Here is a 26,851-nt window from a genome sequence, read left to right as displayed (position 1 = left end):
GGTTTAGAGATAGCATTTATTTTTGTTAGTCCAGTGTTTTCTAGAGTGTAACATGTATACCACAGACAACTATAGGTGGGAAAAGAATAAACTTTTTATTTTAATAGTTATATATTTATTTCAATTGTATTATTAGAAATACTGACTTTACATTTACAGAAGTAATATAAAATTTCCTTTTTGAATAAATCGAGAGTTCAAAAGTAAGTAAAAATTTGTTCTATTTTCTAAGGTGCCTCCCAGGCTTCACTGGTTCAAGAGTAGAACACATTTAGCCTAAGAATATGTATCCTGGGGCCTGCCCGGTGGTGCAGCGGTTAAGTTCACGCACTCTACTTCCCGGTTGGGATCCCGGGTACAGACCTACGCATCACTCATCAAGCCATGCTGTGGCAGGTGTCCCACATATAAAGTAGAAGAAGATGGGCACGTATGTTAGCTCAGGGCCAGACTTTCTCATCAAAAAGAGTAGGATTGGCGGGAGATGTTAGCTCAGGGGTAATCTTCCTCAAAAAAAGACTATGTAGCCTATTCCTTCCCCATTAATGATAAAAATAATAAAAATTGCCTCAAGTAGTGATGTATTCATTCATGTTTATCATGGTGCTGTTGTCAGGGCTGGTTTTGTATTTCACGGTATTTAAGATACAGTTGGAGGGAGCATTTAGATGGAGTAGTAACCATGGTCTCCCTTCATCCAGATGCTAAGCTCATCCCTTTCTCAAACCTTGACTAGGAAACGTGCAAGTGTCCGTTGGTAGTAAAGAATAACTGTTCTGTACTTGGAACTACTTGACCGCTGCTACAAGAGGTGCAGTGAAGCAATTAAGAGCGCAGACTCTAAAGGCAGACTGCCCGGGTTTGAAGCCCAGCCTGGTGACGATCTGTTAAACAATCCTGGAAAAAACCAACCTCTCTGTGCCGCAGTTTCCTTATCCATAAAAGAGGAATTCTGTAAACTCGGGATGGTAATGGAATCTGTTTCATTGGATCTTGTGAGTATCGAATGAGTTAATGCACACAAAGTGCTTAGAACAGTCCCCCTTCTGTGATAATAGTTGTTAATAGCCACTGAGTATTTTATATGTGCCCAGCACACTGAAAAATGCTTTACACATATTATCACACAACACATATCTCACACGTTGAGAAGAAAGCTTTTTCTATGTCCAAAGTATAAATAAAACTGATTTTAAAGAACCATACAGAAACACAAGAAATGGCCCACCTATTTTCTGTAAATGAAACTTACTTTTGCTTTAGAACTGCTCTTAGAGCATCTTTCTGTCCCACAGTGAACTGAGAAATAAAGATGTCATTTGCTGCAAAATCAAGACACAAAAATACATTTCAGATTCCTGAAAATTTATTAAATTTTAATAGGCTACTCAAAAAAACCTTTTTTAACTAAAAGAATGTTTAGGAATTCAGCAATAAGACTTCTCAATAAAAAAAAGCAAGGAAGAACTTAAGTGACTGAGTAATAACAGTCATAACGCTAGACCCTAGGAAAATAATTGTATCCAAAACATCTGAGGCTAAACTGGAGAGATCTGCTCAAACTCCTTAGATGAAAACAAACCAACTACTTAAAAATGTCATTAAATAAAATTTTTCAAAGCATATTTCTAATCTATTATCTTACCAAAGACTATTCAAAACTTGAATTCAGAATTTATAAACAGAACCTATAAACTGGATTAGATTCAGAATCTAATACCAAACCTATGCAATAGGCTGGTAATAATAAAATTACCTTTATAACTGCAAATCTTTTTCTGGATTTTAGAGATTCCACTAATAGCGTATGGAAGGAAACATGGAAGGAAAAACTAATTAAAAATGAAAATAATCTAAAAAAAACGATAAAGCTGTTTAACGAATGTCTAAAAATCTAAAATTCTATCCTGAGAAAGTAAATGTTAACAAGTTACAACACAGATGAACCACGAAGACATGCTAAGTGAACTAAGTCAATCAGAAAAAGACAAGGATTGCACGATCCTATATATATGAGGTATGGTAAAATCCAGAGACAGAGGCAGAACGGTGGCTGCCAGGGACTGGAAGGCAGGGAGGAATGAAGAGTTAGTGTGTAACGAGGACAGAGTTTCAGTTGGGGAAGATGAAAAAGTTCTGCAGGTGGATAGTAGTAATGGCGGCACAATGTGAATGTACCTAATGACACAGAACCGTACACTTAAAAATGGTAAAAATGGTAAATTTTATGTTATGTATATATTACCACCACAACAACAAAAAATCAAATCTATCCTTATACCTTTTTGTCTGTTGCTCTCTTCCGCTTTATCCAAAGGCAACCCTTGCACTGCAACCTCTTTAGAAAACTCCTTTGGGATATGAAAGGAAGAAATGAAAGGCTAAACAAACTTTATGATTTATTACTTACCAAGTGCCATTCACTAGCTACATGACTACTGCGTTCTGGGGGGTCAGCACTGTGTGCTTAAATACTGACTCCCCAGCTCTACCACAAGGTTTAAGCACCTTGAAGCTACTCAAGGATTTGCTGAATGAGTGAGGAATGAGCTGTTTAAACAACTGGTGAATGAATAAATGAACAAGCAAGCAACAGAGGCCCTGAAATTCCGACTCAAATCCTGATTTGCCACTTCTAGCAGAGCAAGTCATGTAACTTCTCAGTTGCTACAGTTAAATGTGAAAATCTGATTTACTATAAGTCAAACAGAGTACATAAGGATGGCCAACACATGGCACAACATCACAAATTAATCATAGCATTCCCTGCTACTGAGCTCACAATGTGGTCTCAGAAGGATTCTCTATGGCAAATAGCTTTCTGCTTACTTGTGTAACCCTAGACTATATCTCTAAGATTCAATTCAGGGTTAAGACACCATGACTTTTTAAGTATCAGATTCATTCAAGATTGCTCTTCACCTTCCTTAGACATACTGTTGTTTTTTTTTCTGCTAAATCAGAAAAAGGAAAAGAGAAAATCATAAAAGGAAACTGATACAAACTATCCGCTGATAATAGGTGTTAACTTCCTAAAAATAGTCAATGAGACTAACAATACAGTAGAACGCATCTGGGAAATTAATATAGAGAACTCTTACAAATCAGTATGAAAAAGCACAGCACATAAATATGTAATTCACAAAAGAATAAATACAGATGGCAATATACACGAAAAAATTTCCCCTTCACTAACAATAAAAGAAATACAAAATAAAACAGTGAGATGCCTTTTTTACCTATCAAAATGGCAAAGATTTTTTAAAAAGTTTAATGCTCCATATTGGTAAAGATGGGGGAAAATAATTCCACTAAATCCACTCATGACGCTGCTGGAGAGAATATCTATTAATATAGTCTTTCTGAAGGCAATTTAGAAACATTTCAAAAAGTGTGCGTATCCTTTGATCCAATAATTTTACATCTAGAAATTAACCCTTACGGGGCCAGCCCCGTGGCCGAGTGGTTAAGTGCGTATCCTTTGATCCAATAATTTTACATCTAGAAATTAACCCTTACGGGGCCAGCCCCGTGGCCGAGTGGTTAAGTTCGCTTCAGCGACTCAGGGTTTCGCCTGTTCAGATCCTGGACGCGGACATGGCACTGCTCTGCAGGTCATGCTGAGGCGGCCTCCCACATAGCACAATCAGAAAGATCTACAACTAGAAAATACAGCTATGTACTGGGGGGCTTTGGGGAGAAGAAGAAAAAAAAAAAAGATTGGCAACAGATGTTAGCTCAGGTGCCAATCTTCAAAAAAAAGGAAATTAACCCTAAGGAAATGACCTGGAATATTCACCAGAATGTTCATCACATGGTTGTTTATACTATCAAACATTGGGGAAAAAAACATTAATGTCAAATGACAAGAATATGAACAAATAAACTATGGTACACACATATGGTAATTCTATGAACCCGTTAGAAGTTTCTAGAAAAAAAGAATCAATGACATGGAAAAATATCGTTAATACTACTTATTAGTAGTAGCTGGCCCCTGGCCAGCCCCAGCGGCCTAGTGGTTAAGTTTGGTGCACTCTGTGTAGGTGGCTCAGGTTTGGTTCCCAGGGGCAAACCTATACTGCTCTGTCAGTGGCCATGCTATGCTGGCCAAGAACGTAATAAAAAATAGAGGACGATTGGCACGGATGTTAGCTCAGGGGGAATCTTTCTCAGCAAACAAAAAAAAACAAAAAAAACAGTATGGTCCCATACAGTCATAAAATACATATATCCACAGGAAAAAACAAACTTAGCCACTTACTTATAAAACAGTATGGTCTCATATATTCATAAAATATATATATCCATAGGGAAAAAACCTCAAAATGTTAACAGTTGTTGATTTTAGCTGTAGAATTTCTTTTTTACTTTTTCTCTTTGTGTTTTCTACAATGAGGTTTTTAAGTTTTTGTTTTCTTTCTATAAATAGGCTCAAATAGAAAAAGAGACATTTCATGTTCTGGTAGCAGAAAGAATAGGTACGAATAGGAGCAGACATAAACAGGCTTATAAATGTGAGCATATCAGGCACAAACTCCCTTAGTCTTCTCAGTATGCAAATCTACACAAAACAAGCTGTGAGCCCGTATTAAATCTAAAGGAATCCTGACTAATGATCTGATAAAGATCACCTATCTATCTTCGATTATACAATAACAGGATATCCATATATGTGGGAAATTATTTAGATAATGGAATTCAAATACCATTAATCATTAAGTAAGGCCTGCTCAAAAAAGAAACAAAAAACACCAATCCAAAGGCTAGGCATTTACTCAGGGACCAAGTATGGTACATAATTAAACATTTTTATTGGAAGTTTTTGATAAAGTTAAAATAAGTAAATAGTTTCAACTCCATTCTTAGTTTACCAGCTTCAATTTTAAAAATATTATATTGTGCAACTCTCTTCTTTAAAGACTTGTTAAATTGACAATATATAGGTCAACATTACGATTAGTAGTCAAAGTCTAATTAGATTGCATGACTAAAACATCATATTTATCATCAAATATTTTCAGCATAATAAATTAAAAAGGTTAAGATGAGAATTTCATGTTATTATTTCTTAAAGACCCCTCAAAAAAACCACACACAAGACCTCACAATAGTTTGAATGATATATAATTAGACTTGACTTTTTAAAAAATAAGGTTATCACTGTTCCTTTTCCTTCACGTAACAATACGTTAAGTTTCTGATCTAGAACACCTTCTCCTCGGATAACAGCAGAGCCTCTTTGCAGTTACAATAGTTCTCCTAGTGGTCATTACCTTACTAATGCGTATCTTATTCTATAGAAGGCCTTTCGTTTAATGTCTTGAACACTATTCAAGTCACAATTGTAGTATGTAAAACATTTCTCTTGGTAAGTGAAATTTAAATAAAAACAAGGCTAATCACACATAATTTAAAAACACATTATTCAACAATACTGAAAACTTTAACATGAGCATAATTAAGAATCCTTTTACTTACACTTTCTGACACAGTGGGATTTTCTAATGGAGGCTGCTGATAATTTCTACCAGAGGATAAGTCTGATGAACCTAACAAAACGAATCAATGTTAGTGATTTTTAAACCAGAACCTGACCTTTGGAAACTGTACAGGCATGATTCAAAAACTATAAACTCCATACGAATGCAAGACCTAAATTAGAAGCCACTTTTCATACAGAAAACTTAAAATGCAATTAAATATACCCCAAGAAGGTTTTACAGCTGATATTTTGGAAAATAAGGGTCAGTACTGACAATCAAGTGGGCTAAGTATAAAATGTTTTAAAATATATCATTACACTGTTGGATTTAGACAAACAATCATTTGCCAGGAATAAAATATGTGTATGATATAAATGCCTGATTTAACAGCAGGCCTACGTCACGCTGTACCCCCCAAAATCAGCATTATAAAAGCATGTTTTTGTGTTTTTGCACATACATTCATTAATGTGACCCTTACAATTACCAGTGAAGTGGTAAAGCATATACGTTATCTTCACTTTCACTAAGCTCCAGACAGGTTAAATGAATTAGAACATGGAAGCCATCAAAAGGCAGAAGTTGTGCTTCTCTACTATGCCAAAACGGACAGCACTATCCGAACAGGAGGAAGAGCATTTGGTAAAAACCCCAATGGTGAAAAATAAGCACATCATACTACTTAAGTGTATCTGTCACAGACGTGAACAAGAACAGTTCGCAAAAACCACACAGAGACAAAATACAATAGGAAATGCTTCATTCATTCCATCTATTCCATATTATTCTATGTAGACTGTCTGTGCCTGTCCATTTTCCCAGGGAAAGGGCTCAGTTTTCAAACACCTGTACAAACTAGCCATATCTAACGTTTGGCAATTTGAACATTAAAAAATCCTCTAAATTTTGAAACACAAAAAACGAAATGAAAATGAAAACCAAAGATTAATAAAAGTGAAAACTACTTGGAATCACATACCACGTAACGTTCCATTCAGGCTAGTCCCCGTTGTAGCCTGAAGACGTTTATTTGCAGACAACGCTGGAGGAACACAGGACAGCTCATCTTTCAGCAAAGACAAAGTACCTCCCTGATTTGGAGAAATCACCTCACGAAGTCTCCTTGCTGGTACTTTAACCTTTCTTTTCTTTTCCGGGCTAAACTCGGAGGCTTTCATATTATTGGTAACAAAACTAGTCCCACAGTTCTGAATAGAACTTTCTTCTAGGTCCATAAAATTTCAGAACAAAAGTTTCACTGCTTTGAGGACTTAAGGTGGGAGGACGAGAAGAGAGGGAGGAGTATGAATAAAGAAAACGTGAATTTCCAGTGATTTTGAAACATGCAGTCAACTTTTAAATAAAATAACGTCTAAATAGACTAACCAGAAAGCTAGAAATTGCCATAAGGTATTTACTCCAGGATTAGAGACTAGAACATCGTGTTTACCCATTAATCCCACTCAATCTATTAAAGCACCATGCCAACGAATCAAATCGAGGATGACAAGAGAATGGCCGCAAGAGCAATAACAATCATAATAATACAGAGCACTCCCCAACCCGAGAGCTGGCCGTGAAAAACCAAACAGATGGAGAGGCGGAGTTAAGATCTGTTGAGGAGACGGAGTCAAGCAGGTAAACCGAAATGCTATTTTTTTTTTAAAAAAAAAATCACCCACATAAGAAGCTTAATAGCTTTCTTCGACCAAAAAGTCTTAACGCACTCCTCCAGATGCAATCATCGAACCCCTAAATGCACCTCTCCACGTCTCCAAAACGCTCGGCAACCGCACGGTCACAGCGATCTCCGGACAACAGCTTCAGTTGCCCGCGGGTCTACACCCACTGCTCTTTAAGCCCGCCCTTGAGACACAACAGGCATGCGCGCCAGGAAAATCAACCTCCAACCGAACAGCTGAATGCTCGGCGGTGCTCGTCCATTCGTCTCCGGGTGGAAACAAACTCCCAACGTAAAAGGCGTAAAATACGTGTGAATTTGGGTTTTTATTTTTGTTTTTTTTTAAGGCAGTACATTGCCCCACAAGACTTAAACATCGAGAAAACCTGAGAGCCTCATCGAAAACCCGCAGAGCTCCCGACCTAACTGGTAATACCACTCTTGTTTATTGGGGACTGTTTACAGGGTAGCTCCAGGAGAGCGTTAGGGACGCAGGATTAAGTAAACTAGTTAAACAAACAGTTTCGACAGGTTCGGGTTGATATTGGAGAGGAAGTAAGGAATAGAGAGCGTTGTCTAAGCAGGAAGTAACAAAAATTAATTATCAGGGGATTTTAGAATTCGCTGAGATGTTGGCTTTTTCTTCTGGAGTTCCCCGCGTTATAACGAATCGGCGTCGAAGAATCTAAGGGCTATTTGACATCGCCGGTCCCACGTGCTCTCTTCCATCCAGCGGCTGCCGCGCCCGCCGTGACCCCGACCGATTGGCAGCGCAGCCCCCAGCCGCGTCCTGGTGTTGGATGCTAGAGCCCGTCTTTAAGTATGGTCTCTTTCCTCTGCCCTCAGACTCCAGGGTTCCCGGGCGGGGGGCGGCAGGCTACGCCTAGATAGGAGGCGGAGTGTCTGGAGGAGCCTGTCGCGTGTGCTTGGGGCTGTGGGGGGCTACGGAGTTGGGCAGTGCGTCCCCAAAGCGAGTTTGGAACCTGCCCCGCGACGGTGTCACTGGGGCGAGGGTCGGAATTTGAGGCTCTCGGTCACCCCCAACCCGTGTTTGGGGAGTGGAGGTCTTGTTTGGGGACGCCGAGAGAGTTGGACTGTAAGGCATCCACGCTGTGGCGGTGAGCTGACAGCCAGGAGACCCTTCTTTAACTGAAAAATCCTCTCCAGCCAGAGCACCAGGGCCATCCCCCCCTTTTGTGATCCCCTAGTTTCGGAGGACGCATTGCTTACACCTTTCCGTTGACGCGTTGCTAGAGGCTTTTAAAAAAGACTAATCAAAGCAAAAAATGTAATCGCGTGTAAAAGCTAAATGACAAATTTTATTTATTTTTACATCTTAGCTGACTGCTTTCAAAGAAGAAATCCTAGAAGTAAAACGGACCTTAAGGGCTCAGCTTTGAAGAACCTTTTAATTGTGCTTTGCATCTTAATGAGTTTCTGTAATTAATCATAATTTCTTATTTCAGGCACATTTCCCTCTTCATTATTGGACTCTTAGGTAGTACCTGTTTGTTCACAATTTGTTTTATACTATAGGTGAATTAAAAGATAGAATGACAATGTCAGAGCTGTAAGAGACAGGAGATTATTTAACTCCCTTATTTTCTAGGTGAAACTTAGATGTGAGGGAAAAAGTGACGTTTCTCCTCTGGTTTCTAAAGTGTGAGCCTAGGCATAGAAACTCATTAAAGTGACTTGAATAAATTATTTGATCTAGATCTTAAAACCCCTTTAGTATCAGAGCTGGGGTTAAAGCTGGGCAAAGTCTTGCCCCCATTTTGTCCAGGGCTCATAGGCTCGTCCTTTAGGCCTTGAAGCCATCCTTTAAACCTGAAAGCAGTATGCAATAATCTTTCAAAAGTGTTTTTTTCCTCCGGTTAATAATGCATTAGGGTTGCCAGTTAATCAGACATAACTTCCTAAACCTGCTGCAAATAATCTAAAGTAAAGGGACATGTGGTCGAGTCCTATTTCATGTCAAACAAGTTAGCTCAGATCAGTTTAGACATCTGACCTATCAAATCAAAGACGCTGATAGCCCTGGAACAGAAAGAAACATGGCTCACAAGATGAAAGTGTTTCCTTTTTCATTTATTTTTTGTTGTTAACATGTTTACTTATTTGCTTTCCCTTTCCCACTCTTATATCTGTATATATACATATAGATTGATAGACTTTGGTGAACCATCTACAAGTTGCAGACATCATGACCTTTAACCCTAATTTCTTCAACATATATCTCCTTAAGAACAATCTATTACATAGCCACAATAAGATTATCACACCTAAGAAGATAGCATATTCAGATTTCTCCAAGTATCCCCAAAATTGTGTTTACTTATGACTCTTAGGTCTCTTAATCTAGAACAGACCACTCCCCCTTTTCTCTATGACTTCAACTTTTTCAAAAGGCCAGTCTATCATCTTACAAATTGTCCCACATTGTGGATTTTCCTAATTATTCCTTCATGATCAGAGTCAGGTCAAACATTTTAGGCAAGACTACCACATAGGTGATCCTGTGTCTTTATTGGTTAAGGTGGTGACTGCCAGATCTTTCCAATCTAAAGGGACAGATTTCCTTTTGTGATAAGTAACCTGTAGAGATGCTTTGAGACCATGGATATATCCTGTTCCCCAACAACCTGTCACCCAGTACATTTATCTTCCATTCATAATCCTTGCCTGAATCACAAGATTACCAATTACCAGTACCATTCATGCAGAGACCAGGATCAATTATAGTGATAGTGGCCAAGGACCTTAGAAGAATCACTTGCTGTAAACTAAGTTTGAACAGAATTAGAAATTTGGCTCCAGACCTAGAATTCTAAAAATAAATGGAGAGCATCTCCCCCATCACATCCTGGTTAGTTATTTTCCTTACTATTTCTGGGAAATTTCTGGGAATTATTTGTCCTTGTGTGTTCGCCTGAACATACTACCTGGAAAGATAAGGATATTAAGTATTTTGAATACATATAATAATATATATGCTAAAGAATTAAAACTTCAGAATAGATTGAGAAAACTAATTTCATTTATTGAAAAGGAAGAGGCTTTTTAAAAAATGATTTAGCCAACAGAAGTTTAGATTTCATCAAATAAACTTGGAGCTTGAAAGAGCCTGAGCAGTCATATTGTAATCCCCTCATTTTTCAGGTAAGAAATCAGGCCTCACTGGAGACATTCAAGCAGAGGTTGGACAACTACTGTTCGAGAACAGAAAGGAAACTCATGCATCAGAAAAGGTTTGAGTTTGTTGACTGATAAGATCTCTACTCTCAAGTTCCCTGGTTTTATGATACTTTGTTTGACACAAAAATAACTTAGCATTGCTGCAATCATTCCCAAAACCTAGGCCAGAGATTCTAGAATTCTCTTATCCCTTCCCTCTCTCTCCAGGGTTCAGGGATATAACCAGAAGGTAACCCCTGATTGGATATTTGCCTCTGTAGTAACAAACTTTTGCTGTAATATGTGGAAACAAGGGCCAAATAAAAGGGCAGCCACCTTGCTTCTACCTGTTCTCACCATCAAGATGGTTTGCGTGGCTGTTGGACTTTGTCGGTCAGCATAACTTATGATTAAATAACTGCAAAATAGAAAGACTTAGAAGACCCCAAAGTAGCAAGTAAATTTGAAAATTATTCATTCACTCAACCATCTCCAGTATTTTCTAGGACAGCTGCCTACAGTTGGGTATCCTATACTGTTGATGTTAGTGAGTACAGAGGAAAGCTTTAGAGATTTAGGCAGGCTTAAGAAAATTGCTGACTGTTAGCTCTTGAATTCGGTTGTAGGTCTGAGAAGGTATTTGAAAACATAAAATATGTAACTGAATGATTCTAGAGAAAAGGAAATCATAATGTTAACATAGTGGTCTTTGAGTAGTAGAACTATTTCCCTTTCATTTTCCAAATTCTCAAAAAATAGATTATTTTACTCTTATAATGTGATAAGCTATATTTCATTTAAAGGAGGCGATATATACTGTTAAGGACTGTGTATTGAAAGACGATACCAAGAAAATAAATGAAATTCAAACCAACAACATTTGGGGCACTCCTCACCTATGTTTTGTCAGAGACTTCCCAACAGCAACCATCATCTGCCACTGCGAGTTGTTGATTAAGGGGGAGTCGGGGTACAGTGGGCACAGTGTTACAATCTCTGAAACTTACATATTTAAAGATTTCATACCTTCTGCCTCTCTGACCTCTGGTTGAAAAGTCATTATATGTGAATTTTAACCTGAAGAAATACAAGGATAGGAATAGAAAAAAGAAGCAAATGTTGGCTTTACAATTAGAGAACATGTAAATTTCTAAGGTTTTATACACAAGGAAATGGGATGTGTTTTCTTTTTTGTGTGAGCTGTAGAAAGTCCTGTTGGCTGCGTGGCCTCCTGAAGAACAGCCAGTGCTCTTACAGGTCAACAATTCAGAAGGCTCAGCGTCTTATGGGTGACCTGTTGTGCTTTCAGCTAGAGGCCTGTCGGTAAACCAAGTTGTCAAAGGCGTGTTTTACTGCCCTTGTGTATTTTTTAAATTCCCACAAAACGATGGTTTCATGTAACATCTATTTCCACAAAAGTTATCTGACCGGCTCTTGGATCTTGTCAGGATGTTTTCTGAGTGGGAAGCCAAAAGAACTGTAGCTCTGAGTGATTGCTAACATTTCCGACACTGAGCTGCTTCTTTGGCAGGGATTAGAAAGCTGGACAACCCCACTTTATTATTAACCTTTTGATTTTGAGGTTATTGTAGATTCACATGCAGTTGTAAGAAAAAGTAGACCCCTTGTGCCCTTTACCCAGTTTTCCACAGTGGTAACACCTTGTAACACCTTACAGAACTATAGTACGATATCACACCCAGGATATTGATATTGACACAGTCAAGATACGGAACATTTCTATTACAAAAGTCTCTCACGTTGCTTTTTTATAGCAACACCTACTTCCCTTCTACCCCTACCCCCTCCTTAACCCCTGGCAACCACTAATATGTTCTCTATTTCTAGAATTTTGTCATTTCAATAATGTTATATAAATGGAATCAAACAGTTTGTAACCTTTGGGATTGGCTCTTTTCAAAATTCAGCATAGTTCTCTAGAGATTCATCCAGGTTGATGTGTGGATCAATACCTCATTCCTTTTTATTGCTGAGTATATTCCATAGTATGGTACACCAGTTCCTTTCACCCGTTGAAGAACGTCTGGATTGTTTCTAGTTTCTGAGTGTTATGAGTAAAGTTTCTGTAAACGCTCACGACAGGATTTTGTGTGAACACAGATTTTCATTTCTCTGTGATAAATGCCCAGGAATGCAATTGCTGGGTCATATGGTAGTTGTATGTTTAATTTTTCAAGACAATGCAAAGCTGTTTACCAGAGTGGCTATACAGTTTTACATTACCACCAGGAATATCTGAGTGATCATTTTTCCACGTCCTCACCAGCATTTGGTGTTGTCACTATATTTTTTTAATTTAGCCATTCTGATAAGTGTGTAATGCTGTGTATCATCGTGGTTTTAATTTCTGTTTCCCTAATGGCTAATGATGTTGACTATCTTTTCATGTGTCTATTTGCCATCTGTGTATTGTCTTTGGTGACATTTCTTCTCATGTCTTTGCCCATTTTCTAGTTGGATTGTTTGTGTTTTTACCGTTGAGTTTGGAGATTTCTTTATATTTTCTAGTTGCTAGTTCTTTGTTAGATATGTAGTTTGCTTTTGATGTCAAGCCTAAGAACTCTTTGCCCTAAAGCCCAAAGATTTTCTATGTTTCTAAGTTTTAATAGTTTTATGTTTTAAAGTCCCTGATCCATTTTGAGTTAATTTTTGTATAAAGTCAGGGACTTAGTTCAAGGTTAAATCTTTTGCCTATGAATGTACAAATGTTCTTAGCAACATTTGTTGAAAAGGCTAGTCTCCATTTAACTGCTTTTGCACCTTTACCAAAAATCAATTGGGCATATTTGTGTGACTGTTTCTCGTTCTCTATTCTGTACCATTGATCTATGTGTCTACTCCTCCACCATGACCACACAATATTGCTTACTGTAGCTATAAAATAAGGCTTGAAATCAGGTGGACTGACTCCTACCATTTTATTTTTGTTTCAAATTTGTTTTAGCTATTTTAGTCCCTTTGCTTTCCATACAAATTTTAAAATAATTTTGTCCCCATTTACAGGAAATCTTATTGGGACCTTGGTAGAAATTGCATTAAGCTTTTATGTCAATGTTGGGAAAATTAACATCCTTACTATGTGGAGTCTTCAATCCGTGAACATGATATGTCTCTCCATTTATTTAGGTGTTTGGTTTCTTTTTTTTTTTTTTTTAACTTTTTTTGCTGAGGAAGATTAGCCCTGAGCTAACATCTGTGCCGCTCTTCCTCTACTTTTTTATATGTGGGTCACCAAAAGAGCATGGCTGATAAGTGGTGTAGGTCTGCGCCTGGGCTGCAAAAGTGGAACACGCTGAACGTAACCACTGTGCCACGGGCTGATCCCTAGGTCTTTGATTTCTTTCATCAGCATTTTGTAGTTTTCAGCATATAGGTCCTGTACATGCTTCTTTAGATTTACCCCTAAATCTTTTTTTTTTTTTGAGTGATTATAAATGGTGTTGTATTTTTAATTTCACTGCCATGTGTTCATTGCAAGTATACAGAAATATGGTTGATGTTTGCGTATAGATTATCTTGCATCCTACAACCTTGCTAAACTCACTTACTAGTTCCAGGAGTTTCTTTGTAGGTTCTTTGGGATTTTCTATATTTGCAATCATGTCATCTGCAAGGAGGGACAGTTTTATTTCTTCCTTTACAATATGTATGTCTTATTTCCTTTTCTTGCCCTACTACTCTGGGTAGAACTTCCAGCAGTCTGTTGACTAAGAGTAACAGGAACAGACAGCTTGCCTTGCTCACAATCTTAGGGGAAAATATTTAGTCTGACCATTAGCTATAGTGTAGGGTGTAGGCTTTTTTAATAGATGCTCATTATCAAGTTGAAAAAGTTCCCCTCTTGTCCTGATTTTTCAGAGAGTTTTATCATGAATGGGTGTTGAATTTTTCAGATGCTTTTTCTGCACCAATTGATATGATCATGTGATTTTTATTCTTCAGTTTATTAATGTGGTAAATTATGTTTATTAATTTTCAAATATTGAACCTGCCTTGCATCTCTGAAATAAACCTCACTTATTCAAGGTATATAATTCTTTTTATATAATGCTGAATTATATTTGCTATTTGTTAAGGATTTTTATGTCTTTTATGAAGACATTTTTCTATAGCTTTCTCTTATGTACTGTCTTTGGTTTTGATAGCAAGACAATACTGAATTCATGAATAAATTATTAGATTTTTTGTATAGAGTTGTTTGTAGTTCTGTTATCCTTTTGATGTCTGCAAGGTTTGTGGTGATACACCGTTTCATTCCTGATAATGATAATTTGTGCCTTATTTTTTTCTTTTAGTCTTGCTGGAGGTTTGTCTGTTAAAATCTTTTCAAAGAACCAGCTCTTTGTTTCATTGATTTTTTGTGTGTTGCTTTTCTGTTTTCATTTTCGTTGATTTCTGCTCTTTTTTATTCCCTTACTTTTACCTGCTTTGGGTTTATTTTGCTCTTCTTTTTCTAGGTGCTTGAGGTGGAAGTTTCCATTGTTGATTTGAGGTGTCTCCTCTTCTCTAACGTGTGTTTTTAGTGCTGTAACTTTTCCTCTTGGTGCTGATTTAGCTGTGTCACACACATTTTGATATGTTGTATTTTCAGTTTCATTCAGTTCAATCATTTTTTAAAAAAATTTCCTTGAGACTTCCTCTTTGACCCATGGATTATTTAGAAGTGTATTGTTTACTTTCCAAATGTATGGAGATATTCCTGTTATCTTTGTGATACTGGTTTCTAGTTTGATTCCATTGTGGTCAGAGAACATCTCTGTATGATTTCAGTTCTTTTAAATTTGTTGAGGCTAGTTTTATGGCTCAGGATATGGTTTATCTTGGGATGTGTTCCATGAGTACTTGATAAAAATGTGTCCTTTGTGGTGTTGGGTGAAATGTTCTGTAAATGTGATTGTATCTTGTTGGTTTATGGTGTTGAGCATTTTTTATAATAGCTGTTTAAAAATCTTTGTCAAATAATTCTAACATCTGTCATCTCAGTGTTGGACATCTATTGTCTTTTTTCATTCAGTTTGAGATCTTCTTAGTTATTGGTATGATGAGTGATGTTTTTTTATTCTAACCTGGACATTTTGCATATTATGTTATGAGACTCTAGATGCTGTTTAAACCTTCTCTGCTAGCTGGTTTCTTTTGACACTGTTCCATTAGAGGAAGTGGGGGGCGGGTGCCACCTCATTACTGCCAGGCAGGAGTAGAAGTCCAGCTCCTCACTGTCATTCGAGGGGTGTGTGTTATGGAGTGCTCCTCATCACTGCTGGGTGAGAGCAGGAGTTAGGGCCCCCCACATGGCCTCCACTGGTATCTGCCTGACTGAGAGGGACTGGAATCCTTCATTACTGCTCTCTACACGGCCTCTGCTGACACCTTAGCAGAGGGTATGTGGCTAATTTCCATGGTGCAGTAATGAGAGTCCTGAATCTCAACTAGGCCTCGTTTGATACCACCGCACAGCAGAGTCGGGGATGGGGAGGGTACCTCGTTACCGCCCTCTGAAATGGGAGTCCAGGCCCCCCCGTGGTTTCCACTGACACTTGGTGGTTGTACGGTTCCTCATTAATGCCCAGCAAGGGTGAAAGGCCCTGCTCCCTGAATGCCCTTCTCCCGCACCACACTGGCCTGGGAGTTGAGTGCGTTGTGACGGCCTAGCAAGGGTGGAGGTCGAAGCTCCCAGCCTGGCTTATCCTGACGTGGGTGGGGATGAGGGCCACAGGTTTTCCTGTGTTTGCTGGGAGCACAGCAATTACTGTTTTAAAGTTTTCTGTCTGATAGGCGTCCCCTTTCCTGGCCCTTTGGTTGGGGAGGGCAGGCTTTTCAGGAGGACCTTTTTTTTTACTGTCCCCATTGGCATCTGCAGATTGCCAGCTTCTTCAGCTCCGAATCTGTGATATATGAGACAGAAAAAAGAGAGAATTCACCAGTGTTGTTTAGCCACTATACTTCCTCTCTCCACCTCGTAGAGTCCTCTGTTTGTTTTATGTGTAATGTCCAGGGTTTTAGTTGTACTTAGTGAGAGGAATAGGGAAAAGCACGTCTACCCCATCTTCCCAGAAGCACAAGTCCTAAACCTCAGTGTATGGTATAGTGACAGAATCCTGTTTCTTTCACTGGTGAGTGGTATTTTACAGCAGCCGTAAAGATGCATCTTACCTCAGAAGCATGGCTGGTTTCATAACTGGCACAGTCCTTGGTACGTTCAGTAAATGTTTATTGAATGAATATCTACCAATTGATTAGAATAGTAACTGCTAAGATCCCAAACTATAAATAAGTTTGAAGTTGATATTAGAAGATGATGCAATAATTAGGTTTGGATTTCTCTGTGGTTCAGTAGTTGGAGGGTTCCATGACTAAATGAGCTCAGAGGAATTAGAATGGATAGTACCTTACCTGGAGCACGGATGATGACACTGACAGCAGTACCTGAAAAGTTGTGGCCTTCAGTTAATTCTTGGTATTTTTCAGGTAGCTTACGTGGTAAAATATATATATAGTTTATAAAGCTGTGAAATAGGGGCTGGCCCTGTGGCCAAGTGGTTGGGTTCATGCGCTCTGCATCAGGGCCCAGGGTTTCACAGGTTCAGATCCTGGGCATGGACCTGGCACTGCTCTTCAGGCCACACTGAGGCGGTGTCCCACATAGCACAACCAGAAGGACCTACAACTAGAATATACAACTGTGTACTGGGGGGCTGTGGAGAGAAGAAGAAGAAGGAAAAAAAAAAGATTGGCAACAGTTAAAAAAGAATTATAAAAACTCAAACTCCCTCCTTTATCACACATCTGCTCCAGGAGTGTTTAAAACAGCTATAATTTATTCTGATTGGAACCTGGTGTCAAAATCATGTGAAAGCCCTGAATCCTTTAATTTTGCTGCTTAGGCCATTAGTCTGCCTTGGTGGTGATCTTTGGGTTTTCTTTATAAATTGGAGAGCATGGGGGCCGGCCCCGTGGCCAGGTGGTTAAGTTTGCACGCTCCTCTTCGGTGGCCCAGGGTTTCACTGGTTTGTATCCTAAATGTGGACCTACACACCACTCATCAGGCCATGCTGAGGCGGCGTCCCACACAGCACAACCAGAAGGACCTACAACTAGAATAAACAGCTATGTACTAGGGGGCTTTGGGGAGAAGAAGGAAAAAAAGGAGGAAGATTGGCAACAGATGTTAGCTCAGGGCCAATCTTAAAAAAAAATGAAAGAGATGTGAAATAAAATAAGAATAAAGAGCGTTCTTCTTAACCTTTTAGGTCTTTATGGAACACTAGTTGACTAAATTTTGGGCTAACCTGACACCCCCACTGCATCGTTTGTAGCAGATATGGAAGAGATTTAGTAGAAAAGAGAGTTTATATCCTGTTACTACTAAACAAAAGATTCTCTGAAGTATAGACAGTTGTACTTTTTATTAATCATTACTTCAAAGAAAACTACGGGTATAACATCTGAAATGAAACTAGCATAGCAAATAGAAAAGAACTGATGCTTTCCCTTGCATATGGAAAAAATGACTTTTTAAAAATATGAGTAATACAAACTTACAGGACAAGAAAAAAGCAAGGAAGAAGAATGCAAAAGAGGGAGGTATATACAGTCATGTGTATACATAGGTTTTAGTCAACGATGGACCGCATATATGACAATGGTCCCATAGGATTATTACCGCATAGCCTAGGTGTGTAGTGGGCTATACCATCTAGGTTTGTGTAAGTAGACTCTACAGTGCTTGAACAAGGACGAAATCACCTAACAATGCATTTCTTAGAATGTGTCACCATCATTAGGCAACACATGACTATTTATGGTTGGGAAGCTGGAATGGAATTACCATGGATTGTATTTGTTAATAAAAATGAGAATTAATGATTTTCAGGATGGTAGCATACACTTTGCCCTAGGTGTGAATTTTCTAGTTAGTTTTATCTCCATATAAGCTTCATGAAAATTTTATGCTTTTCAGAGCCACTTTAAGTAATAATTGATGAGCGAATAAGAATGATATACACATCCAGTTTATCTTTTTTGCATTGGTTATCAGGAAACTCAAAGCTAAATATAACGCATAGAAATTCTGTTGTGGTCTACAGTGTTATGATTAGTATTTGCTTATTCTTCCTTTTGGTGGTGTTAGTGCCATCAAGTCGCTTTTGACTCCTGGTGACCATGTGCACAGCAGAGCCGAACCCTGCCCGGTCTTTTTGCGCCATCCTCTTCCCTTCCAGCACTATGTCAGACAGTGCTATCCTGCTTCTTGTGGCCAATTTTTTCAGAAGTGCGTGGTGAGGTCTTTCTTCCTAGTCTGAGTCTGTAAGCTCTGCTGAAACCTGTCCACCATGGGTGACCCTCCTGGTATTTGAAATACCGGTGGCATAGCTTTCAGCCTCACGGTAACAATCACCTACCATGATATGACAACTGACACCCAGGTGGTGGGGTTCCCTGACTGGTAAACGAACCAGGGATGTGGCAGTAAGAGTGCCTGCCAAATCTTAACCACTACACCACCAGGGCTGGCATTCTTCCTTTTACATGCTGTTTAATTTCTATTTTAAACAGCTTTATTTTATAGAAATCTTTTATATGAAATGTTCACCCATTTTAGAGTGGAGAGCCAGGACAGAATAAGTAAATAATGTGATACTCTTTTTTTTTTTTTAAGATTTTATTTTTTTCCCCCCAACCCCCCCCCCCCCCCCCCCGGTACATAGCTGTATATTTTTCGTTGTGGGTCCTTCTAGTTGTGGCATGTGGGACGCTGCCTCAGCGTGGTTTGCTGAGCAGTGCCATGTCCGCGCCCAGGATTCGAACCAACAAAACACTGGGCCCGCCTGCCTGCAGCAGAGCGCACAAATTTAACCACTCGGCCACGGGGCCAGCCCCTAATGTGATAGTCTTATATCTGTATTAACTGCACCTGGGTCCTCCATTTAGGATATGTGAACATCCCAGTAATTCAGAAAGGCTTTTTGACTTCCTTATCCTCATTTCTCTCTTGCCCCCAAGTTAGATCACAAGTGTCCTATGTTCATAAGTTTCTGAGTCGTCTGTGTGATTTCCCTTTTTGACTTGTAGAATGTACAACTCCTGTAACTTCCTTTTAGAGTCATTTATAACTCTGAATATCTTTCATTAGAGTTGTTGATTTGCAAATGGATAGTGTTTGTAATTAATAGAACCTTTGCATTTATGTAGAGGTAGTAAAAGGATCATGAGTAGCACAGGTCAAGGTTACATTAGCAACTAGTGGAATAGTTCACTTAAGGACTTACGGGAAGACACCAAAGATTCCTTGCTTTCCCTTAAAACCCTACTAGGAATGGGCTTTATTTTAACAAGTGGCTTTGCAAGGTAGCAGAACTAGCTGTCTTAAAACTGAGATTTAGGGGCCAGCCTGGTGGCTCAGCGGTTAAGTTCACACGTTCCTGGCCCAGGGTTTGCTAGTTCAGATCCTGGGTGCGGACATGGCACGGCTTGTCAAGCCATGCTGTGGCAGGCATGCCACGTATAAAGTAGAGAAAGAGGGACACAGGTGTTAGCTCAGGGCCAGTCTTCCTCAGCAAAAAGAGGAGGATTGGCAGTAGTTAGCTCAGGGCTAATCATCCTTCAAAAAAGAAAAAAACAAAAAAAAACCCCTGAAATTTAGATAGGGCCTTTGGGTCTCATAGCTAAGCATGAAAAAATCTAGTTCTAAACTGTCAAGTTCTTTGTTGTCATTAATGACCTGGGAAATGGCAGGGGTTGGGAGGGTACATATAATTACATACGCAGAAATTTATAAAATATGAACAATAATTTCAGGTAGACTTCTTTCTGTTCTATTTCATAAACTATTCTTTTCATTACCTAACTCTTCAGCTAGCCTAAAAATTTTGTGTACAGATTGACAAACTTTTTTTTATTTTTAAATCAGGTGACTAATAAACATACCAAAAGAATATGGCTGCACAAATACCAGAATCTGATCAGATAAAACAGGTAAGGTGTTATAATTAGGGGGAAAAGATTTTGCAAAAAATTTAAGACACTACTGGATGCAACTGTGTCAGTCAGTGATCTCAAAAAATAACTTTATAGTTCATTTCCAAAAATGGGTATTAAATGCTATGAAGCATACTTATTTTTCAGATAATTTGACAGATAATCCAGGAAAGAATAAATGTTCAACTAGAAAAGCTGACTATATTTTTTAGATCATATTATACGAATCACATTATACTCATTTAAGTTAGCAAAAGAACCTTTGGTAAGTATTACAGGATATTTTGCCTAAATACAAAACATCAGTAATTAAAGTGTCAAAACATCTTTGTTTTAAAAACCAAATATTAAAGAACCTTCTGATTTGTTTCTAGTTTAAGGAATTTCTTGGAACCTACAATAAACTTACGGAAACCTGCTTTTTGGACTGTGTTAAAGACTTCACAACGAGAGAAGTAAAGCCTGAAGAGGTACGCAGTGTCGCCCACCGAAACTCCTCTCAGCGTCTCATAAACCGGCTAAATGGGATCCCCTAAGCATTTCACTTGTGCTTTGTTGTTACAGGAATTGGGGCTACATTTTATGTGCCATTGCTCAGGGGAATTGAAGCAGCCAAGGACCCATGACACTGAGTTTAATGATGCCAAATTTAATATGACAGTCACATTGCACCACGGCAGACTTTTTTAGAGAAGGTGCCTGGGGCTTGCTGAAATACCGTTCCATAGCAAACATTCTCACCAATAAGCTTTCAGTCAAGATGGGCTGGCTGTAGAAACTTGACATGGCTTTTCTGTCTGACCCTGAGAACTCAGGTTAGCTTCAGAAAAAGCAGAGCTTGAATTCGGGGGCTCCTATTGCATAGGTGGACTGCGAAAACCCAATCCTGTTAGAAGTCCTACCTTTTAATATCCTCATCGCAATGGTTCTCTATTGGCTAAAAGGGACATAAACTTCCTCTAGTGGAAGATGTTGATAAACATTCATGCCAAGAACTTAACATATAACCAGCAGTTAATAAGTATTTGTTAAAAGAATGACAGAGTTTGAGAGATGCTAAATGTAATCTTCTTGTTAAAAAGTAATAGTTTGAAAATTAAGAATGTTGAGAATGTAGTTTTTCATTAAAAAGGAACAAAGTTGCTACTGGGCCTACATTTTAACAATGAGAATAAGGGACAGGGATGTCGGCTTTTCAGTTAATACTGAAACGTACCTGCAGAAAATCTAGTCCAGAAGGTAGGGACTTACAAACTGGTGCCCACAAACTGGTAGGTGTTCTGTATATATTAGTTTTTGTAAATGGATTAAAGTGTTAACAGTTGAAAGCTATGGTCACTTGCTACTCGTTAATACCATTTAATTCTCAGATATATTCAAAGAAAAGAAAAGCACCCACTGGTTGTTCTTTCAGAATACATGCATCTTTGAAAATTAATATTTTTGTGTTGCCTCTTAGATCTTCTCTTTTTATTTCCAGACCACCTGTTCAGAACATTGCTTACAGAAATATTTAAAAATGACACAAAGAATATCCATGAGATTTCAGGAATATCATATTCAGCAAAATGAAGCCCTGGCAGCCAAAGCAGGACTCCTTGGCCAACCACGATAGAGAAGTCCTGGTGGATGGACTTTTGATGAAAGATTGCCAATAGCTGTTGCCCTGGAAATGAAAATTCATCTGATAGAATTCCCTGAAAGCAGTAGCCACAGTGTAAAACCATCTGTCCTGACTATTTGGCAAATGGAGACCACTGGAGAAAGAAAATTGCCATCTACCAGGAATAATCGAAAGAGGGGGTCTTATTGTTCAGTGAAAATAGTAAGATGCAACATGTATTGACGCCTTAAGGTTCGGCAGCTGGGTCACTTGATTAGAAAAAATAAACCATTGGTTCTTAAATTGTGACTGTTAATCTTAAAGCAAAATATGTGTTCAATCATGTATGAGATAGAAAAGATTTTATTACTAAAAGTAAAATAAATGTAATTACCACTGACCAGTTGTTTATACTATGTAGTACCATAGTATTCTGACTGGCCTGTGGAGACGGTGAAATGTTTTTCAGTCAGGATCATCCTCCAAATATTCCTGTTCATTCATGTCTGCCTCAAATTGCTGGTAAATACATAAAAGAGTTACTTGCTCGTTGTTTCAATGCACAGTCCTCTTGCCTCCCTTTGTGTGTCAGGGTGGGCGTTACACAATCTTATCTTAGCTACATTTTCATAGATCTTCAGGAAACATCCATCTGAGACTAGCTTGGCAATGTGTAAGAGTTGACTGGTAAACACTCTCTTGGAGACTGTGTTGTTCTATGTTTTGTTCAAAAGCTGAGAGTCCAACATGAATGATTCCGAGTCAGACCAACAATATACAGTGTCTTCTCAGCCGTGAAATGTGATCAGAGTAATAAAAAGTGCACCAAGTTCAAGTAGTGTCTTATGGCTAAATGAGTCTTAAATCCAGGCATCTGCAGGAAATCCTAGTTGATGTGTAAGTATACCACGCAGTTCGGTAAATGTCAGTGGACTGATACTTGTTAATAAACTGGCTTATGAATGGATTTCATTTGATACCCATCTAAACTTGTACCTAAGAGAACACTAATTGCCTGTATGTTTAAATTTGCCAAAGTAATTTCTCTGTTTTGTTATATTATTGGAAAGTAGAGGATTGTTCTGCTTTGAGAATTTACAGTTTTCTATATTACATCTAATTTTTAAGCCATTAGGTCATTTAACTAACAGTACTACTTACAGGCCTCTGTTGACATTGCAGTTAATAATTGTGATGTCTTTGAAAGACAGACAAGATATTAACAATGCTATCTTTAAAGCTGAAATGCTGAAATGTATAATACTCAACAAAATATACAATTCATCATAGTCAAAAGAACATGAAAGAATTAGCTTGTTTCATCTTAAGGTAAGCAAAGCAACCAAAAATTCAGAGGTTGTACTCTAAATTTTAAAACTTGGGGCCATTCACACACATACTTTACTATTTCTATATAATCAAGCCCAACACGGTTATTTACTGTATTCATTTCACAAAGATAATTAAATATGTGCTCACCTGGCAAATAAGAGGAATTTTGTGCAACAGCATCTCAAATACCTTGGGCGGGAGTGTGTGTTTGAAAACCTTCAGAAGTTCCTGTGGTTGCCCACACACTAAGAGGGCATTGCTGAGGTGTTCAACCCCCATTCTATGCTCTCCTGAAACAGATTCAGTTTAGAGCAGACTTTTAAAGTTCTTTAAAATATGCATTCTACAAATTAGCAAGAAAGCACCAAGCATTACAACTAAAAAAGCATATCAAACTAAAGACTAAACAAGCCTCAAAAAGAGGGAAGAGTGTAAAAGGGGGAAATGTTGAGCTGCAATTAGAGTCACTGTAATCAAGCTGCAATAGAATAATTTTATGACCCAAATTACTATTTAAAAGTGCACTCTTACATTGAAATGTTCATGTCTGCAGTTTGGCTATGCAAGAGCAGGATATTTGGGTTTTTTGTAAAAGTTGTGGTCTGCTGTTATATGAGGAAGAGTATCTTTACATGTGTGATTAATGAAATATAGAGGAAACATCTGATGTTCTGGCTAAATGAGACTTAAAAATAGATTCTGTTATCAGAGTTGAAACAAGATTTATTCTAACGTGAACTACATACCCAGGGGAAAAAATGATTTATGACCTTTGATATCTAAGTAGTTTTAAAATGAGTTTTAGGATGATTGGCTATAAATTAAGAATAAAAATTTGTGAAGATTGGAAATTAATCATCAAATTCTGTTTAAGTTAAAACATGGAGTCAGTCTCACTACCTCATTTCAGGAAACTGAGGCAAAGATGAGTGAAATGATTTTAAAGTTTCAAAGCTAATTAATGCCAAAATTAGTAACAGAACCTAATTTCCTGAACCTTGAGACTACAGTATGCCACCTCTTTCAGGTGTTATTATAATAGAAGTTGAAATTTTGACATATTTAATATAACTAGGTAGGAAATAAAATATATTTCCCTACAGTTAAATATAATATTAGATTCTTAGTACCTGAAACTAATTTTCCATGTATTGGTTGAAACACCTGGTCATATGAAGAGAAAAGTGCATGATGGACAGAAAACAATGCTTCCCAAAGATCTGGATTAAACTGAACCACCACGAGAAGGATACCACCTTACTTGCCTGCGTGCACACAGCAAACCTTGTTAACACTGCATAGGTTTTAAGCCAAGATTTTGTGTCTAGACACCTAAATTTACACTTTGAATATAGGAAATTTTCCTTGCTGGGTTTTTAGTAACTTTCTGTAGACATTTAAAGAAGCTTTCTTAGATGAAACAGTATACTAGTATTTCACCAACAGGTTTAAGTTAATTATAGCTTTATGGAAATGACACATTAAGTCAAAATATTTTGGTTGTATTGAACCTTTTAAAGAAAGAAAAATATACAATAGTGCCTGCTCCCGAGTTAATGGAGCTAATGTGACACAAACACAATAATCGATTTGGTCAATTAAGTCAACTAACCAATAAATTCAATGAAATCAGCTGCTCAGAAATTTCAGTCAGAATGATTGGCTCTGGTTACAGACATAACCACGATTGAGAGGACTGGAGAACCATACCAGCTGACAGCACAGTAATGAAAACGCACGGTGGCAGAGGGGAGGGGAGAAAATTGAGAAGATACAGAAAACTGGGTGAAAAGTTACTGTATTAGAACACTGGTTCTCAACCAGTGTGTTATATTGTAATAACCTAGGGAGGTTTAAAAAATACTGACTCCTGGGTCCCACCCCAGGGATTCTGATTTAATTGGTTTGGGGTTTGGTGAAAATTTAAAGAATAAGCAACCAAGATGAGAACTGCATTAGAAGTAAAATACAACAGAAAAATATAACCTTAAAGAACTAATTAATCAGTTTATGACTTCACAGAAATAACGTTATCACCTTTGAGAGGTAAAATTTAAAAACCCAAGTTTGCAATTTTTGTTTTCATCTCAATATTTGTAACATACACCTCCTAAGTCTAACTAAACCATTACATGATGCCTCTTAAAGAGAATAAAAACAAAATGTAATAATTATCTGCTATTTTTTCTTTTATAATTCATAATTTTCCTCTCCATATTTACACTATCTCAATTCAATAAATGTTAAAGCTGAAAGGTTCTATCTACTATTTTAATTGTCCCTATATCCAGGGAGTATTCATATCTAGAGATTAATCCAGATTTTGTGAGGCTCCTCATTTATATAATTTGGAGGCCCCTTTTAAGAAAAAGAATATAAAACTATGAATACAAAATTGGTAGGACCCCTCCCCTCCAAAGAGGCCTGTGTCAAGGAAGGTCCTTAAAGTTTCTGCTTCATTACCTTGTGTAAAATCATTCCTGTTTATATCATTTAAGTCAGTTCTAAGTATATTTTGTCATTAATATTTAGCAGATATTTTTAGTCCATTTATGAAACTACCTAAAAGAAAAGATTATACTGAATAAAACACTAAAATTTCAAATTATAACGATTAATGTGCAATGACTTTGAATGGCTACAATATTTTTTCATTTCTCAAAACCTTTATCATGGTTGTAAGCCACTGAATTAAAGCAAAAACCTTGGCTATTGCTATGAGTTGTCCAGAAGCTTGACTTTCTGTTTGTTTTTTTAAATCCTGGAGGATGCTACCCTCTTAAACACAGGGTGAAAAACAAGATCATTTCAAAAAACAATAAAAAGAAGCAAAAACAGCTACAGGAACTGTGATATGCAAGAGAATTTGCAATTCTTGAAAAAAAGATACATAAATGGGTGTAATGCTCATTTAACCAGCAACGAGCCTCAAAACAAATTCTTTTCTTTCCAGGGTTTAACACCAGAGCAAAGACATGACTATTTTATGAAGTTTTCTGAAATCTATCTGGAATTAGGTGAGGATAAATTATAATTTAAAATACAATTCCTGGACATTAAGTGCAAGGTAGCCCCTATATGTGTCACTACATTAGATACAGTACAAGAATGGTCGTTCATAAGGACTTTATAAGAAAAATATTAAGAAGAAAAGGGCAGGCCGGCCCGGTGGCTCAGCGGTTAAGTTCGCACATTCCGCTTCTTGGCGGCCCGGGATTCGCCGGTTTGGATCCTGGGTGCGGAGATGGCACCGCTTGGCAAGCCATGCTGTGGTAGGCGTCCCACATATAAAGTAGAGGAAGATGGGCACGGATGTTCGCTCAGGGCCAGTCTTCCTCAGCAAAAAGAGGAGGATTGGCAGCAGATGTTAGCTCAGGGCTAATCTTCCTCAAAAAAACAAAATTAAGTTAAAAAATTAAAAAAAATAAGGAAGGAAGGAAAATTTCTATAAAGCAGTCAAAATTTTTTAAAGTTCTGACTCATAAAGATTTAGTCATTTGGAAGATTCATTTACTTAGAATTTTACCTGACAACAAATGAGGTGTTCTTGTGCTTGTCCTTGCTTCTCCATCT

At 37.9% G+C, this 26,851-nt stretch overlaps 3 protein-coding genes across 12 annotated transcripts in view; 1 reads left to right on the top strand and 2 right to left on the bottom strand.

Annotated features, from left to right (window-relative positions):
* KIAA0586 overlaps window positions 1–7,341 on the bottom strand; it is a 107,187-nt gene extending 99,846 nt beyond the window's left edge. For 2 of the 7 annotated variants that reach the window (XR_011432146.1, XM_023627807.2), the window contains exons 1-4: window positions 6,466–6,721; window positions 5,482–5,552; window positions 2,282–2,351; window positions 1,253–1,322 (exon numbers count right to left, since the gene is read on the bottom strand). Coding sequence is in view for 1 of the 7 variants with exons in the window: in XM_023627807.2 (XP_023483575.1) it covers window positions 1,253–1,322; window positions 2,282–2,351; window positions 5,482–5,552; window positions 6,466–6,721 (467 nt within the window). In the remaining 6 variants the exon portion in view is untranslated. Of the gene's footprint in view, window positions 1–1,252; window positions 1,323–2,281; window positions 2,352–5,481; window positions 5,553–6,465; window positions 6,722–7,168 lie in introns of those variants that run through there. The other 5 variants (XM_023627813.2, XM_070249811.1, XM_070249814.1 and 2 more) reach the window with 5 other exon arrangements.
* Window positions 7,342–7,373: 32 nt separating this feature from the next.
* On the top strand, window positions 7,374–22,913 carry TIMM9 (translocase of inner mitochondrial membrane 9). 3 transcript variants are annotated; one of them, XM_005605209.4, is made up of 5 exons: window positions 7,374–7,596; window positions 10,330–10,418; window positions 20,276–20,340; window positions 20,718–20,813; window positions 21,824–22,913. In XM_005605209.4, the coding sequence occupies exons 3-5, from the start codon at window positions 20,302–20,304 to the stop codon at window positions 21,956–21,958; spliced, it is 270 nt and encodes an 89-aa protein (XP_005605266.1). In that variant the 5' UTR covers window positions 7,374–7,596; window positions 10,330–10,418; window positions 20,276–20,301; the 3' UTR covers window positions 21,959–22,913. The 3 variants fall into 3 exon arrangements, with proteins under 3 accessions (XP_005605266.1, XP_014591107.1, XP_070105920.1); XM_014735621.3 differs by having other exon boundaries at window positions 7,578–7,987; XM_070249819.1 differs by lacking the exon at window positions 7,374–7,596 and adding an exon at window positions 7,949–8,665.
* TOMM20L (translocase of outer mitochondrial membrane 20 like) overlaps window positions 14,814–26,851 on the bottom strand; it is an 18,014-nt gene continuing 5,976 nt past the window's right edge. Inside the window, exons 4-6 of one of the 2 annotated variants that reach the window (XR_011432148.1) lie at window positions 23,426–23,568; window positions 16,759–17,060; window positions 14,814–16,250 (exon numbers count right to left, since the gene is read on the bottom strand). Coding sequence is in view for 1 of the 2 variants with exons in the window: in XM_070249818.1 (XP_070105919.1) it covers window positions 16,239–16,250; window positions 16,759–16,791; window positions 23,426–23,568 (188 nt within the window). In the remaining variant the exon portion in view is untranslated. The remainder of the gene's footprint in view (window positions 16,251–16,758; window positions 17,061–23,425; window positions 23,569–26,851) is intronic. The other variant, XM_070249818.1, reaches the window with a different exon arrangement.

This window comes from Equus caballus, chromosome 24 (genome assembly GCF_041296265.1).
Source record: "Equus caballus isolate H_3958 breed thoroughbred chromosome 24, TB-T2T, whole genome shotgun sequence".
NCBI lineage: Eukaryota > Metazoa > Chordata > Mammalia > Perissodactyla > Equidae > Equus > Equus caballus.
The sequence above is the reverse complement of the archived record's forward strand: the minus strand, read 5'-3'. Positions and strand labels throughout refer to the sequence as shown.